Source organism: Mus pahari, chromosome 13, assembly GCF_900095145.1.
Source record: "Mus pahari chromosome 13, PAHARI_EIJ_v1.1, whole genome shotgun sequence".
Lineage (NCBI taxonomy): Eukaryota > Metazoa > Chordata > Mammalia > Rodentia > Muridae > Mus > Mus pahari.
The window spans coordinates 53,038,751-53,054,009 of record NC_034602.1 but is presented as its reverse complement, the minus strand read 5'-3'; the positions used below and the strand labels follow the sequence as shown (position 1 = coordinate 53,054,009).

The 15,259-nt window shown below is 37.1% G+C and overlaps 1 protein-coding gene across 1 annotated transcript; it reads right to left on the bottom strand.

The window, feature by feature from the left end:
* Positions 1-675: 675 nt before the first annotated feature.
* LOC110330658 (glucose-6-phosphate 1-dehydrogenase-like) lies at positions 676-2,232 on the bottom strand. The gene has a single exon (XM_021210920.1). The coding sequence runs from the start codon at positions 2,221-2,223 to the stop codon at positions 676-678; it is 1,548 nt and encodes a 515-aa protein (XP_021066579.1). The 5' UTR covers positions 2,224-2,232.
* Positions 2,233-15,259: the final 13,027 nt, after the last annotated feature.

Here is a 15,259-nt window from a genome sequence, read left to right as displayed (position 1 = left end):
ACCTTCCTTTGGTACGGAGGCTGCCCATAGGTGGGATGAGGTTGAATATGGAATATGGAATTGGTTAGGGGACATCTAGAGCCCCCAAAATATTGCTAGGCAGCATGAGGTCTCTTCCAGCTGGTGAGGAGGAATGTCTAGTAGCACCGAGGCTAGTGTGGCCATGGGCAGGTGCTCTCACATGAGTATCCTTGACCACTTCCTTCAAGCTTTGAAGAGTTTGCCCATATCCTCTGGGAAGTCTGGTTTGGTCATTGTCCCTCTGAGGCCTAAGGTTCCTCCCCATTGTTCCTAACTCCTGTCTTAAGGAGTCCAGGGACAGACTGCTAGGCATTCTTTCTGTAGAGGCTGGAGGGGAAGAGGTGATTCAGGTCTTATGGAAAGATGGGTGGCTCAGATAGGGCCAGTGGTGGCCCTGAAACATTACAATGAGTTTTGAATGCCTGGTATTTATTTGAGGAATGTAGCTGGGCTCAGTGGCCGTGGCAGTGGCAGCAGCATAGGACAGAACAGTGGCCCAAGCCCAGGGACTAGAATGTGTATCTAAGGCCTATGGTCCCAAAGTTCTTCCAATATGGGGCCAATAGTCCTAATATAGGGTTAGACGGTAAGAAGGGCAGATGCAGAAAGGGTGGCCAGAAGGGGGCAGAGTACAGATGGCATAAGTGCTAGGGCTCAGAGCTTGAGAGGGTTCACCCACTTGTAGGTCCCCTCGTACTGGAAGCCCACTCTCCTCATCAACTCATCTGCCTCTGCGGGGCCCCGGCTGCCATATACATAGGGGAAGGGCTGGGGCTTTTCTCGATCAATCTTGTGCAGCAGTGGTGTGAAGATACGCCAGGCTTCCCTGAGTTCATCAGTACGAACAAAGTGCATCTGGCTCCCACAGAAGACATCCAGGATGAGGCGTTCATAGGCACCAGGGAGCTTCACATTCTTGTATCTGCTGCCATAAGTTAGGTCCAGCTCTGACTCCTCAGGGTTAAAGAACATGCCAGGCTTCTTGGTCATCATCTTGGTGTATACTGCCTCATTGGGCTGTACACGGATGACCAGCTCATTACGCTTGCACTGCTGGTGGAAGATGTCGCCTGGTACATCTCGGAACTGCAGTCTCACTTCAGCTTTGCGTTCATTCAGGGCTTTGCCACAGCGCAGAATGAAGGGTACCTCATCCCACCGTTCATTCTCCACATAGAGGACAGCTGCCGCAAAGGTGGCAGTGGTGGACCCACGGGGTACTGTGGGGTCATCTAAGTATCCATTGGCAGCTTCTCCTTCTCCATTGGGGCTCCCCACATACTGGCCAAGGACCACATTGTCAGTTTGCACCTCTGAGATACGTTTCAACACTTTGACCTTCTCATCACGAACATCATCTGATTCTGTGGTGGCAGGCTTTTCCATGGCCACCAGACACAACATCTGCAGGAGGTGGTTCTGCATAACATCCCTGATGATCCCAAATTCATCAAAATAGCCCCCACGACCCTCAGTACCAAAGGGCTCTTTAAATGTGAGGATCACACAAGCAATGTTGTCTCGATTCCAAATGGGTCCAAAGATCCTGTTGGCAAACCTCAGCACCATGAGGTTCTGGACCATCTCTTTGCCCAGGTAGTGGTCAATGCGGTAGATCTGGTCCTCACGGAAAAGAGAGGAGATGTGGTTCGACAGTTGATTGGAGCTCTGCAGGTCTCTCCCGAAGGGTTTCTCCACTATGATGCGGTTCCAGCCTGTCTGACTCATGCAGATCTCTTGAATGTTCTTGGTGACTGCTTCATAGATTGTTGGGGGCAAGGCCAGGTAGAATAGATGGTTGGCCTGCATCCCCTGGTGCAGAGCATTCATGTGGCTGTTGAGGTGCTTGTAGGAGGCCGGATCATCATACTGGCCAGCTACATAGGAGTTACGGGCAAAGAACTCCTCCAGTTTGGGTCTTTCTTCTGGAGTGGCTTTAAAGAAGGGCTCACTCTGCTTTTGGATATCATCCACTGTGAGTCCTGAGCGGGCATAGCCCACAATGAAGGTGTCTTCAGGTAGAAGGCCATCGCGGAACAGCCACCAGATGGTGGGATAGATCTTCTTCTTGGCCAGGTCACCCGATGCACCCATGATGATAAATATGTGTGTATCAGCTTGGTGGAAGGCATCATTCTGGTACAACTCTTCCCTCAGGATCCCGCACACTTGGGTCCGGCTCAGGTTCACCTGCTCTGCCATGATGTTTTCTGAGTTTAGTTGCTGCTACCAAACAAGTTCACAGATCTGTAGTGCACAGCCTGTTTCCCAAGAATCTATTTTTAATAAAAGGGGAAATTTAGTAATCATTCTGCAATATGACCCAGTCATACATTTCCTTGCCAAATGCCCAAAAGGCTCAACACTGTACTCTATAGATGTGTGCTCAGGTATGTTCCTTGCCACTCATCCCATTCAGGAAATGAAACAACCTAAGTTATTCCTTCAATAAATGTCCTTCAGTAGATGAATGAATAACATAAATGTTCAAATATGCAAAATTGATTATTAGTCAGATAAAAAGAAAAGTGATATTGTGGAATTTGCAGGCAAATGAGTGAATCTAAAAAAGATTATATTGAGTGGAATAATCTAGACCCAGAATGACAAATGATGAATGTTGTATTGGACATCTTTCTAATGCAGTTCATAACTCCAAATTCTCAGATGTGCCTATATAACAAGGAGTAACTGCAAATATAAAGGGAGAAAGGGATTGTTCTTCATGTATGAATAGCAGGATGCAGGTAATACAAAGCAGGAAGCACATCAGGTCTGAGATCAGGGCTTGACCTGGGGAATGAGGAGGAAGTCATATAGAAATAAGAGGGACGAGGGACAATAGCAACACCTACTTTGAATAAAGCCTCAAGGAATCATTTTGTGTTATATTTACCTAAAATTATCCATAAAATATATGCATTACATATGTATTTGTGGAAGCTATGCTATTTGGGCTTATAATGCTCCTGACAAGAAAAATAGACTAAGAAATTCCCCAATACTAGGCAAGAGGATCCTAATTTTTGAATCGTTGGTCAGGGTAGTCCAAGTGATTGTCAAAAACAGTATAGGCTATCACTGTTTCCCTTGGTTGCCTCTTTGTGGTTGAAGGTAAGTCTCATTGATGAAGACACTGTACAGTCATTACATGGGACTTGTATTATTTGAGCTAGATTTAACATCAAAGCCTTCCTCCTGCAGTCTGTCTTCTGCGACACTAGAAAACCCTATGCAAGCTGTCAAAAAGAACAAAGCAATTAATATCCCTACCCAACAACAACACCCATGAAACACAACAATGACCAGCATGCCAAGAATACCATAAAGGTGCAATTAAGTAGCATTCTTATGTTCGTGATAGACAACAATTGTTTAATTGTACTTCTGACACACTCAACCAGAAGGAAAATGTGCCTGTTGCTGAATGAAAAATAGAAATATATAAAAATAACAGAAAGGACATTACTGCCCCTAGGTATTGTGAAGGTGAAGGTTTATTGTAGATTTGTGCGAGAGAGCATAGCCAGAGGCAGGGACCTCTGCGAGAGTTCAGAGTGGTCATAACTATACTAAACTGTGTCATTTGAAGAGATGGGGAAGGGAAAGGAGAGGAGAGAGAAGGAAATCAGGTGCAGAAGACAGGAGACCAAAAATAGTATAAAGAACAGTAAACCAAAATGGTTGAATTAGGTAAGGAAGAGAATCCCTGTCCTTTGTTCTAAAAGGTTCATGGTAGGGGGCGGGTATGGCATCCAGTATGGCCAGGAAGCAGGTAGGGATTTAGGGATTCATGGAGAACTTTCAGGTCAGTGTCTGCTTTGATATGTTAAATAGTCACCTCAGCCATTTGTTCCAGGTTTGAAACCTATACTAAAAACCTAGCAGACTAAAGCTAATGAGATCATAAATCTTAGGCAAGAATCTACTACCCGCATTTTGCTTGATTTTTTTCTAGATGCTTTTTATTAATACCCTTATTCCCACAGATAAGGGTAGACAGCACCCACACAGAAAAGCTTCTCTTTACAATGCCAAATGTGGTGATACATGTCTTTAATCCCAGACCTCAGGAAGCTGTTTTATAAATCCAAGTGCCCAAGTATAAAGCTGAGGCATACATGCCTGTAATCCTAGCGATACAGAAATTAGAGTTAGGAGAAGCAGCAGATCTTACCAGCAACCAGATGACCTCCAAACTGAGTGCGAAGCCACGAGGAGAATAACAGAGGAGGAACTAGACATCTCTGTAGATGTCCTTATGCTCACAGGCCCGTGTGAACCAGAGCGTGCATATGGACATAGCACATGCTTAAATACACAGATAAATAAGTAAAAATGAATAAATTATAAAGAAAATATAGTCATAGAAATTTTTCAGAGAAGTGTGAAAATTAGCAGCTAAAGAAGGTAGGCGAGTTATTGTAGCTTACATGAAGTCGCGGGCCTTTGTGAAGAAAGAATGGAATTATCATTCTAGAATGAAGGCCACTAGTGTGGTTCTAAAAATGAGACTCACTAAAAAGGATTTAATAACTCTTGTTCATCCCTTCTGCTTCTCTTGGCACAAGCCCAATAGAAGTAGGGAGTTTTCTGCGCTGGCCACATAGTTCTTGCTATCAAACCACTCTAAACTTTACAGGAAGAATGTTAGAGTATCTGGTGGAAAACGAAAATGAGAAAAGGCTAAAAATGTGTCTGTATTACATGTAATTCCAAACCCACATGTAAGGTCTAGGTACTCAGACCGGAAAACAAGGAGGTAAATAAACTACAGAATAGGAACATCAGACAGTGCATCAATCACTGAGACTTCTGTTGTGAACTTATTGAAAGAAGGTATTTTACACACACACACACACACACACACACACACACACACACCACATAACACACCAATGAGTAACTCTTTATGGGAAACAAGAATCTAGAGTTCCTCAAAACACACCTAATTCAGTATCTTCTTTTAAAGAAATTATGTCAAGCAAGCTAAAGTGAATGATGTGCCATCTTTATAGGGGATTCTACTACACTTTAAAATGCTTTTGCAGTTTTGGATTGTTCCTACTACAGTATGTGTTCTTACAGAAGCATAACCTAGATTCAGTCAAATATTTTTGGCTGACATTATGGAAACTTTAATGCTACAAGTTTATAGAACTTTTTTTGCTTAATTATAATATTATGTAATTGAGTTTAACTTAATTCCATCATTATTGATTTATGCCTTGAATGATTTTAAATTATTTTTTTATAAATTATTCCTAATTTAATAGGTCATTATTTATTTTAATTAAAATTATAAACATAACATGTAGTATCTGATATGTAGTTGTGTTATAATTTATGGGTGAAATTATTTTTACCCATAAATTTACAAAATTTGAAGAATTACGTACACATAAACTTACAAAATTTGGAGAATTATGTAGGACTTATTTACAAGAAGACTTTGACTCTAAGTGTGGTATGATATCTGTAGCTACTTAGCAGTGCTGATCATCATTATGATTTACTCAGTTGAATCTAATTAATAATTGTACTATAATATTTATTTGGATACAATAAAGTACCTTTGGAAATTATTTTATGTCCTCAACCCTGTTTTTTTTTAGTTGTCTAAAAACAAGAAATAAGGGATTCTAACTCATTTAGATATTTATCTGACACATTTCTTAATGTCATATGAATTATTTCTACATTCACTGATACTGGGAACAAACACTTATTTGACAGAAGTTTGATTGCATCAAAGAAGATGTTAAACTTTGATTTATCACAAAACTTGTTATCTGGGGACAATAGATAAATAGCAAGCAAACGGTTTTCTTAACACTACACAGTTACCATGGAAAATTATCCACACCTGGTCCTTTATATATGATTTTCCCCATTTATTTCTTAAAATAATTGATTAGAGACAGAGTTAATAGTTGATGCATTAACAATTGAAAATGATATATGTTACATGTAAGGCTTAAGTTCGGTCAGTTCATAGTACCCTGATATTTGGTCAAAGAGAATTACAGATGTTGCAATGACAATTTTTTAAATAGGCTTAACATTTATATCAGTGACCTTTGAGGAAATCATCCTAGTCCTCATAATGAAATCATTTCACCTAATTAGTTGGTATTCGTAGAATTAATGTTGACCTTTGCAAACAAGAGGGAATCTTAATTTCTTCTCTAAACCATAGCTCCTTACTAAATGTGGTTTGGTTGAATATTTTATCTGTATCTTTTAATCTGAATTAACCTCAATTTGCTTAGAAAAACCTAATGAATGGATGTAATATTTCCTTTTTTTCCTGCTGTGGATTCACAACCTTATATACTTTCTTTCTCCCTGATTGACTCTTGTCAATCAAACTAAATCACCAGCCCAGATGAGTGCTCTATGATGAAATATTCTAGCAGAATTTCTACATCCCTTAGCTCCTTTTGTTTTATTTACTTTACCACATGCCTGCTTCATATTTTTTCATTTATTATTATTATTATGAGTTTTATTGGATAATTTCTTTATTTATATTTCAAATGTTATCCCCTTTCCTGGTTTCCCTCCATCCCAGAAACACTCTTTCACATTCTCCCTCACCGTGCTTCTATGAGAGTGTTCTTCCATCCACCCACCACTCCCACATCCCAGCCCTCAATTCCCCTACACTGTTTGTATTATTATTATTATTATTATTATTATTATTATTATTATTATTAATCTTTATTCCCCTTCCAGTACACACTCAGACAGGCCCCAAGTCTCTTGAGAGTGAGATGCTTCTTTTCTCACTGAGGCCAGACCAGGCAGTCCTCTGCTGTATATATGTAGGAGCCTCAAATCAGCTGTTGTATTTTACCTGGTTGGTGGCTCAGAGTCTGAGAGATCTCCGGGGTGCAAGTTAGTTCATACTGATGGTCTTCCTCCTCAGCTTCTTCCAGCCCTTCCATAATTCAACCACAGGGGTCCCTGACTTTGTCCATTTTGGGTTGTAAGTATCTGTAGTTGGCTCTTTCAGCTGCTTGTTGGGCCTCTCAGAGGGCAGCTATGCTCCTGTCTGTATGCAGACCATAGCATCAGTAAAATTACAGGCCTTGGAGTATCCTCTTGAGCTGGATTCCAATTTGGGTTGGTCACTGGACCTCCTTTCCCTCAGTCTCTTCTCCATTTTTGCCCCTCCAGTTCTTTTAAACAGGAACAATTCTGGGGCAGCATTTTTGACTGGGATGACAACCCCATCCCTCCACTTGATACCCCGTCTTTCTACTGGTGGGAGACTCAACAAGTTACCTCTCCTCACTATTGAGCATTTTATCTAAAGTCCTTCCCTCTGAGTCCTGTGAGTCTCTCTTCTCCCAGGTCTCTGGTATATTCTAGAAGGTTCCCCTACCTCCTACCTGTTTCTTTTCTTTTTGCTGGCCCTTAGGGCTTCTCCCCTTATTCCTCACCCCCAATACTTGGTCATGTTCCCCATTTCCCCTACCTGTTAGCGCCTTTTGTGAATTAAACATTTTTACCCTTGTGGAAGGAGACATATAAAACAGATAAAGTAATATATTATAGAAGGCTCAGGATGCTCAAGAAACACAAGGGCATGGAATGCTAAGAGATTTGAAAGGTGTACCTTTGAGATTTTCTTTTAAAATATGATATAATTACATTATTTCCCCTTTCCCTTTCCACCCTGGAAAACTCTCATATGTTCTTTCTTGTTCTCTTTCAAACTCCTGGCCATCATTCATTGCCTGTTGTTATCCACATATTTGTCTTTGTGTGTGTGTGTGTGTGTGTGTGTGTGTGTGTGTGTGTGTGTGTATGTCTGTGTGTATGTGTGTATTTTAAAATATAACCTGCATAGTATGACACTTGTAAATATGAGTTGTATGTTTGTTCTCAAAGCTAAATATATGGTATTAGATAATTAATTAGTCTAGAATTTTGTCCAAATCATTTAATATACTGCTCAATATTCTACTTCAAATTTGTGGCTATTTTCCACTAGTTTTATTAGTTATATTAAAATTTATTAGTGAAATTGTTTTGTTTAATTTTAATAAATTTAGTATTTAATAAAATTTAATATCATTTTTGTATATTTTGAGGGAATCCAAAGTTCAATTAGACAGCTGTGGTTATACCAATATATATGTGCCACTACTATACATTTAACATTATTATGTCATGCTGAAAAGGCATAGACTGAAAATTTAAGATTAAATAATAACATGAGTGTAATGGCTAGCTTTGTGTCAACTTGACACAGCTGGAGTTATCACAGAGAAAGGAGCTTTAGTTGGGGAAATGCCCCCAAGAGATCCAACTGTGGGGCATTTCCTCAATTAGCAATCCAGGGGGTGAGACCCCTTGTGGGTGGGACCATCTCTGGGCTGGTAGTCTTGGATTCTATAAGAAAGCAGGCTGAGCAAGCCAGGGGAAGCAAGCCAGTAAAGAACATCCCTCCATGGCTTCTGCATCAGCTCCTGCTTTCTGACCTGCTTGAGTTCCAGTCCTGCATCCTTTGGTGATCAACAGCAGTATGGAAATGTAAGCTGAATAAACCCTTTCCTCCCCAATTTGCTTCTTGTTCATGATGTCTGTGCAGGAATAGAAACCCTGACTAAGACAATGAGATATCACATTTTATACATCTAAGTGGTAATTTCCTACCTTCAGCCAACTATAGGAAACATTTACTCTCATTCACAAAACATACTAGTAAAGCAATTTTGCTTATATTTCTAATTAACATTGTTAGTAATTTCATAATTTATTAATTCAACAATTCCACATTCATAGAGTAATGTATTTGCTTGATGTTTGTTCCCTTTCAAATAAAAGCAGGTGTATCTTATCTAGACCGAAGTGAGAAAATGGAAAAAAGCATTAAAAAATGACTTATGTTTACAAAGAATGGATTTAACACTTCATAATGTATTCTGGAGATAAGATGTACTGTACCAATGGAGAACAGTAAAAAAGGGAAAATATCTTAGGACTATTTGATGACCACAGGAGATCCTGGGAATGGACCTCAGAGGTTAGGCAACTGTTTAGCATATGCAAGAATATAGATCTATGTTCAACATTACAAAATTAATAAACAAATAATGAAATAAAATTACCATGTCATAAATGAAGGAGGCCTTTTCCTTCTTCAGAACCTGTGAAATAAATTATTACAAATCACACAAGCGAGAGCAGTGACGGCTTTTCTGGAAAGAAGCATCATGATAGTATCTATGACTCTCTATGACTCAGATTGCTGGTATTTTATGATATCCTATAAAACTATACAATCTTGACATCTTTTCATCTGTATACATTGGGTGGCTCATGCCATTTTGACATATACTGCATAATTAATGTGTCTATATAGTTATGTCACACATTATTTTCTGTAAAGACATAAAAGTGACAGTATAATCAACCACACTTAAATGAATCATAAGATAATGGAGTTTTAATACATATATAAGCCTATGATAAAATATTTGTGTCTTCTAGTTATACCTGTGTGAGATCATGCTAGGTCGAGCAATATTATTGTTGGGACAGGGCAGTATGCTGGTTACATTCCCTCTTCTTGTTTGGTAAATAACAACGATAACTAGTTTTGATCAAGTTGTTTTTCTCTTTGCTGTTATGGAGTAGAATAAGAATTTTGACAATGTCACAAACAATACTTTTCTATTTTTCTAAAAACTGCTACAAATTTTGATGAAGACAGTACAAAAAGTATGTACAATAAAAATTACTGTTTGTTTATAATTTTTATATTTTTATGATAAAATTTTTAGCACATTTGGAATGTGGAGTCATATGTAAGAAATAATTGTTCTTTATTTCTTTAATTTTTTTTAGTCTTTCAAGACTGTGAGAAAAATTTAAATTCCTTTCTCAATTGTGTAACATATAGATATATTAAGATAAGCAGTAAATATTTTCACCAGCACATGTTATAAAATAACAAAACTGACTCTTTCTTAGGAAACTGTTTTGTACTATCTATTAATTCTGTCCAGTTTATTCTCCAAAATCGGTGTCCTGTGCTAAATAAGAAAGTGATAGAAACAAAATAGCACTTGAGGTCATTCCACTTGAGATAAACTTTTTAATCTGTTTTGTTTTTTAATTATTTTATTTATTTACATCAAATGCTGGCCCCTCCTGGTTACCCCCTCACAGTGACCCTTTGTGATCCCCTTTCCTCTTCTCCTCTAAGAAGGTGAGCCCCAGGCCCTGCTTACTTATCAAGTATCCACTAGGGTAAGGGCATCCACTCTCACTGAGGCCAGATAAGGCAGTCATGGTTGCAGAATTGATACCAGAGTCAGGCTGAAGCTTCAGGGAGTACTTCTGTTCCATTTGTTGGGGGGCCCACATGGAGACTGAGCTGCATGTCTGCTACATTGTGGAGGAACTTCACTGAAGCCCAAGTGAGTTCTTTGGTTGGTGACTCAGCCTCTGAGAGCTCCTAGAGGTCCAGATTATTTGACTCTCTTGGTCCTTTTTGGGGGTTGCCATTTCACACTAGCTCTTCAATCCTTCACCCAACTCTTCCATAAGTGTCTTTGACCTCTGTCAAGGGCTTGTCTGTGGGACAGTTATCTGCCCATGGGATGAGTTTCAAGTTGGGCAGGTTATTGGTTAGCTATTCATTCAGTCTGTGTTCCATCTTAGACCCCGCAAAAAATAATTCTTCTTATTATTAAACCAAGTTTCATAGTGGAGAGAAAAATAATCTCACAAATTGAATTGTTTATACTTTGTGTTTTAATTTAAGATACCATCTAAATAACTTTGTTTTGCATTAGGGCAAATAATATAGGAGCTACAAAAAAAAAAAGGAAAGGCAACTTATGGAACTAGAAAGGAGATTTAGAATTTATGAGCTACTTTAAATAAATAAAATTGTATTTGAAAATGGGCAATCAGTAATGAAAATGAGTTAAGGTAAACATTGATAGGTTATCACTAATAGTTTCTGGAAAGATAATTCAAAATGACTGCATCATTTTCATGCCTAATCTTGCTCTGGCATTTAGATTGAAAATTTGGCCCAAATGTGCACCACTGAGTACTACCAGCACTTCTGTAAGGACACTTTCTCTGTGGAGCACTGAAGTTGTCATGATATGAAGCAATTGGCGAAGTCCTTATTTAAACTAATGTACATGTAATTATTATAAGAAATATAATGCCATTCATTTATGAATTTATGAAAACAAGATGTTTCCAAACAGAGTTTGCACTTAAACCTCCATTATTTTTATTGATTTAATTGTATTTGTATTTTACTTATTTTCACATGTGACACTTTGAATTTTATGTACATTCTTAATTTATTAACAATTTTATTTTATCTAAATTCCTAGATATTTAGTTAAATAAAACATAATTTGAAACTGACAAGAATTAATTGTCTCTGGTAAATTAACATACTGCCACAATACCTGGGACTACATTAACCTTAATGGATTTCGTCCTTAAACATTAATCTGCAAATAAGATATAAGTATCCCTAAGCTTTAGAGCAGAATTTTACCTTGAGGTAAAAATGGTCAAAAACACTCATTAATTATATATATAAAGCTAGTCTTTGAGAACAATTCAATTTAATCAGTTTCTAAATGTAACACACAGAAAGAGGGAATAAAGCTCCTTTGACAGTTTAGGATATTTAGCAAAGTAGCAAATTCATTGTCATCAGATATGTATGGTTTTGTGCATCTCTCTGTGTGTGCGTGTGTGCGTGCGTGTGTGTGTGTGTGTGTGTGTGTGTGACAGAGAGAGAGAGAGAGAGAGAGAGAGAGAGAGATCACTTCAGAAATTCTTAGCCAAATATAAGTAGATAGAAAAAGACAATAAAAATAGTAGTTTGCTTATAATTTTATATCAGTTGAATGAGATATTCTATAGTCTATAATTGCATTTTTGTGGGAACAAATATGAATGCTCACAGTTGGAAAAGTGGGTGTTCTATGATTATATTCTAGTCATTTTGGTCCATTTATTGTCAACTTTGGTTGGAATAATTCATTACTTGTCATACTAAACACTTCATAAAAGTTTGTCTTCTGAAACTCCTCAGGTAATAATGAGAAATTGCTATTAATATTTTTTTTACAAATTTCTTCTATCCTCAAGCACCTTGTAAATAGCTGAAAAGGAGAAAAAAGTTTTGAAAATTAAAATAAAAATCTTAATAAAGCAATTTAAAGTATCATTGTCAAATACAATATTGTCAGGAATGCAAACTGTAAGCCCATGTTTGTAAATAATTTACACATGGCTGAAGGGAGAGCTTGACTTCCAAGGTAGACTTTCCTCAGGAGAAAATGTTAAGTATCAAATTTGTTCTTTTTGTGAACTGTGTATGCCTCAGTCATGATAATGTCTCCAGAACACTCATCAGATCCATAAGAAATATCAGATTCTAGTAAGCCAAAATAATACTTTCCTATCAGCTAAATAAGAGACTATGAAGACAAAGTAGAGAACGTGGAGAACTATTCTGCTTAATACCAACATTTTTAAGTTACTTTTAAAATATAGTGAAATAAAATACTAAAGGTGACAGTGAGGTTGGAATGAACATAAAGGAAGGTCCCTTTGAAAAATAATTTAATCCATATGAGTTTTATAAGTGAACTTCTCAATTAATTATTATGTATATGTGAGAGACTGAAAAAATAAAACACAGGGCTCAGGGAAGAGAAACCTACACGATGTCAAGAAAGATGGTGAGAATCTTTATTTGGAAGGTGTCAGAAGATGCACGGCAGTAGATTTGATTGATTTGATAATTCTTGACCAGTCCTACAAGCTGTCTTCAATTTTCATCAGAAGAAGGTGGCATAAATGTGTCAGGTGGAAATCTGGGTGGCATTTAGAAATTATATTTTGTCTCTGAGAACTCAATTTCCATCAGCATATAATAGGCAACTCGCTTGACAAATTGTCAGGTGTCCTTTTTGCTTTTTGTGTGTTCTGGTCTCAATATTTTCAGTGGAGTGATAGAACATTGATGTTTAATGGCAATCGTGCTTCACAAATACAGAGTATGGAACACATCCTCCTCATGGACTGGAATTTTATGAGTAGATGTCTATGCAGTGTATCAAAATAGGAAAAGGTTGTAATGGCTAAACAAAAGTCTGGGGTGACTAGTTTTCTATTTCACTCTAATGGAGTTGTAATAGTGTAGACATTTTCTCAAGTTCTCCCTGACATTTCTATATAGCAATTGGACTGTGAGTGATGGTGTAAGAAACGGCAACTACGCATGTAATATTTTCAAATAATATTTCAAAATTTTGGATCAAATGACTGGTTTGAATAAAATAGTTTGGGGACACAGAAAATTTCTTGAATAAGGTAAAATATTTGAGACGAGAAAATAAATAACAGATGCATTATTAAGGAAGTTATATTTCAACATACAGTGCATTGGGTCAGATGCCTTCTCAATTTCGTTCTAATATAATTGGGGCAATGCCTATAGGAATGGATATAGCTAAAATATTATGTGTGGACATGATGCATTTCCTCTTTTTAAGTAGGAGGTAAAGCTAATGTAGACTAATGTGTCTCTTTCTTACTGAAAGCTTTTAGCTTTCTCAGTGAAGAAAGAGATGGGGCCTGTTATTTTAAACAGTTGATTTGTGGTCAAAAGATTTTAAAACTTTCAAGTTTAAATCGACTAAAAGAACAACCTGGCTGGAAAACAACAAACAAATAATGTTACTTCTCAAGCCAAGAAGCTGTCTTTCCAACACCACATACTCATCCAAGTAGAGTCATGAAAACAGTGGGCATGTTCTACAAAAATTTTCAAATCATTGGCTCAGAAGAGAAAACAAGGCAATTTGAAGAACCCATTCTTAATGGTAATAACATACTGGTGAACAAAATATATAAAATTTCAACCTCGTATAATTTTATTCAAAATAACTTGTACTGCACTGACTAGTTACATTTATTTATCTGTTCATTTGTTGTTTATTGAGGATTTAGAGAGCTTCCTATGTGAGAATTGAATACATATCATTTCTTCTTCTTTGATATATCTCCTGTGCCTGCTCCTAAGTCCATGCTTTCACCTTTAACTAATACTATTACATGTATACCACTGCTGAATACATTTAGCTTTTCACCTGTGTATATGTGCCCAGAGCTAACCACTTGAAATTTGATGCCTTCTATATAGCATGCCCTGGAGAAAACAAGTTCTACCTCTCTATTCATTCATTAAATTCTTGTAAGTCTCCATGTATGGGTAAAACTGCATGATTATTCTTTGGGTATTCAATTCATGGGTTTTCAATTCAACTTGTGTAGTCATTACACTAGTCTTGTTGAGAGCACATCTAACCATATTGCTAAGAGTTCATAGGTGCTTTTTTCTTAAAATACCTAGGGGACATTATTTAGTAACATGGATTTTGGGCCTCTAGCACATGCATTCTTTATGCTCCAAAGGCTATATTGGAGATATATCAATTAGATTAGGACAAATTTTAGTCACTTATACTCTACTTCATTGCTAGTTGTGAATATCTTTTATCCTCACCATCTTCTACAAAAGAAAGCTACCTTAAATGAAAAGTGAAAGTTACATTTGTGTGTTTTAAAAATATATATTTAGGATATTCTAGTAAAGAGTTCTTTATGGGGTTTTGGATAGAGATGTCATGGATAGTTGAATAAATTTCCAGTTTAAAAATGATTTTCTTCCTATTAAGTAGGCTCTAGTTAGAATTAGACAGATACCAATTAATCCTAAAATACATAAAAATGTCATTTGCACACTTTTGGAGATGTCTTCTTGATTCCATCATAATTGTGATTACTAGGCTTTAGTTTGGTAAAACTATTGATGGTTTTTCTGCCTTGGCAACTTGCACAGATGATTTTGTGTTCTCAGACTCACTCATTATGGAAAAAAGCTTTTCAATCAATTTAAGCTCCTTTTTTTTGAAGTCCTGTATGTAAATTATACTGTCTTCAGCAATAGGATTTTATTCCAACTTCTGAGAAGCAATGAAAGACAATTACAGTAGCAACAAGTATTTTAAGAGACTTATTACACTTTGACCAACAACGTGAAGGGGGGATTTCCATTCTGATACTGGAGTTTTTGTAATACATTTTAATATATTACAATATATTTTAATGTTCACGGGATGAATATTAACATCCAATATGATAGAACTCATATATATATATATATATATAT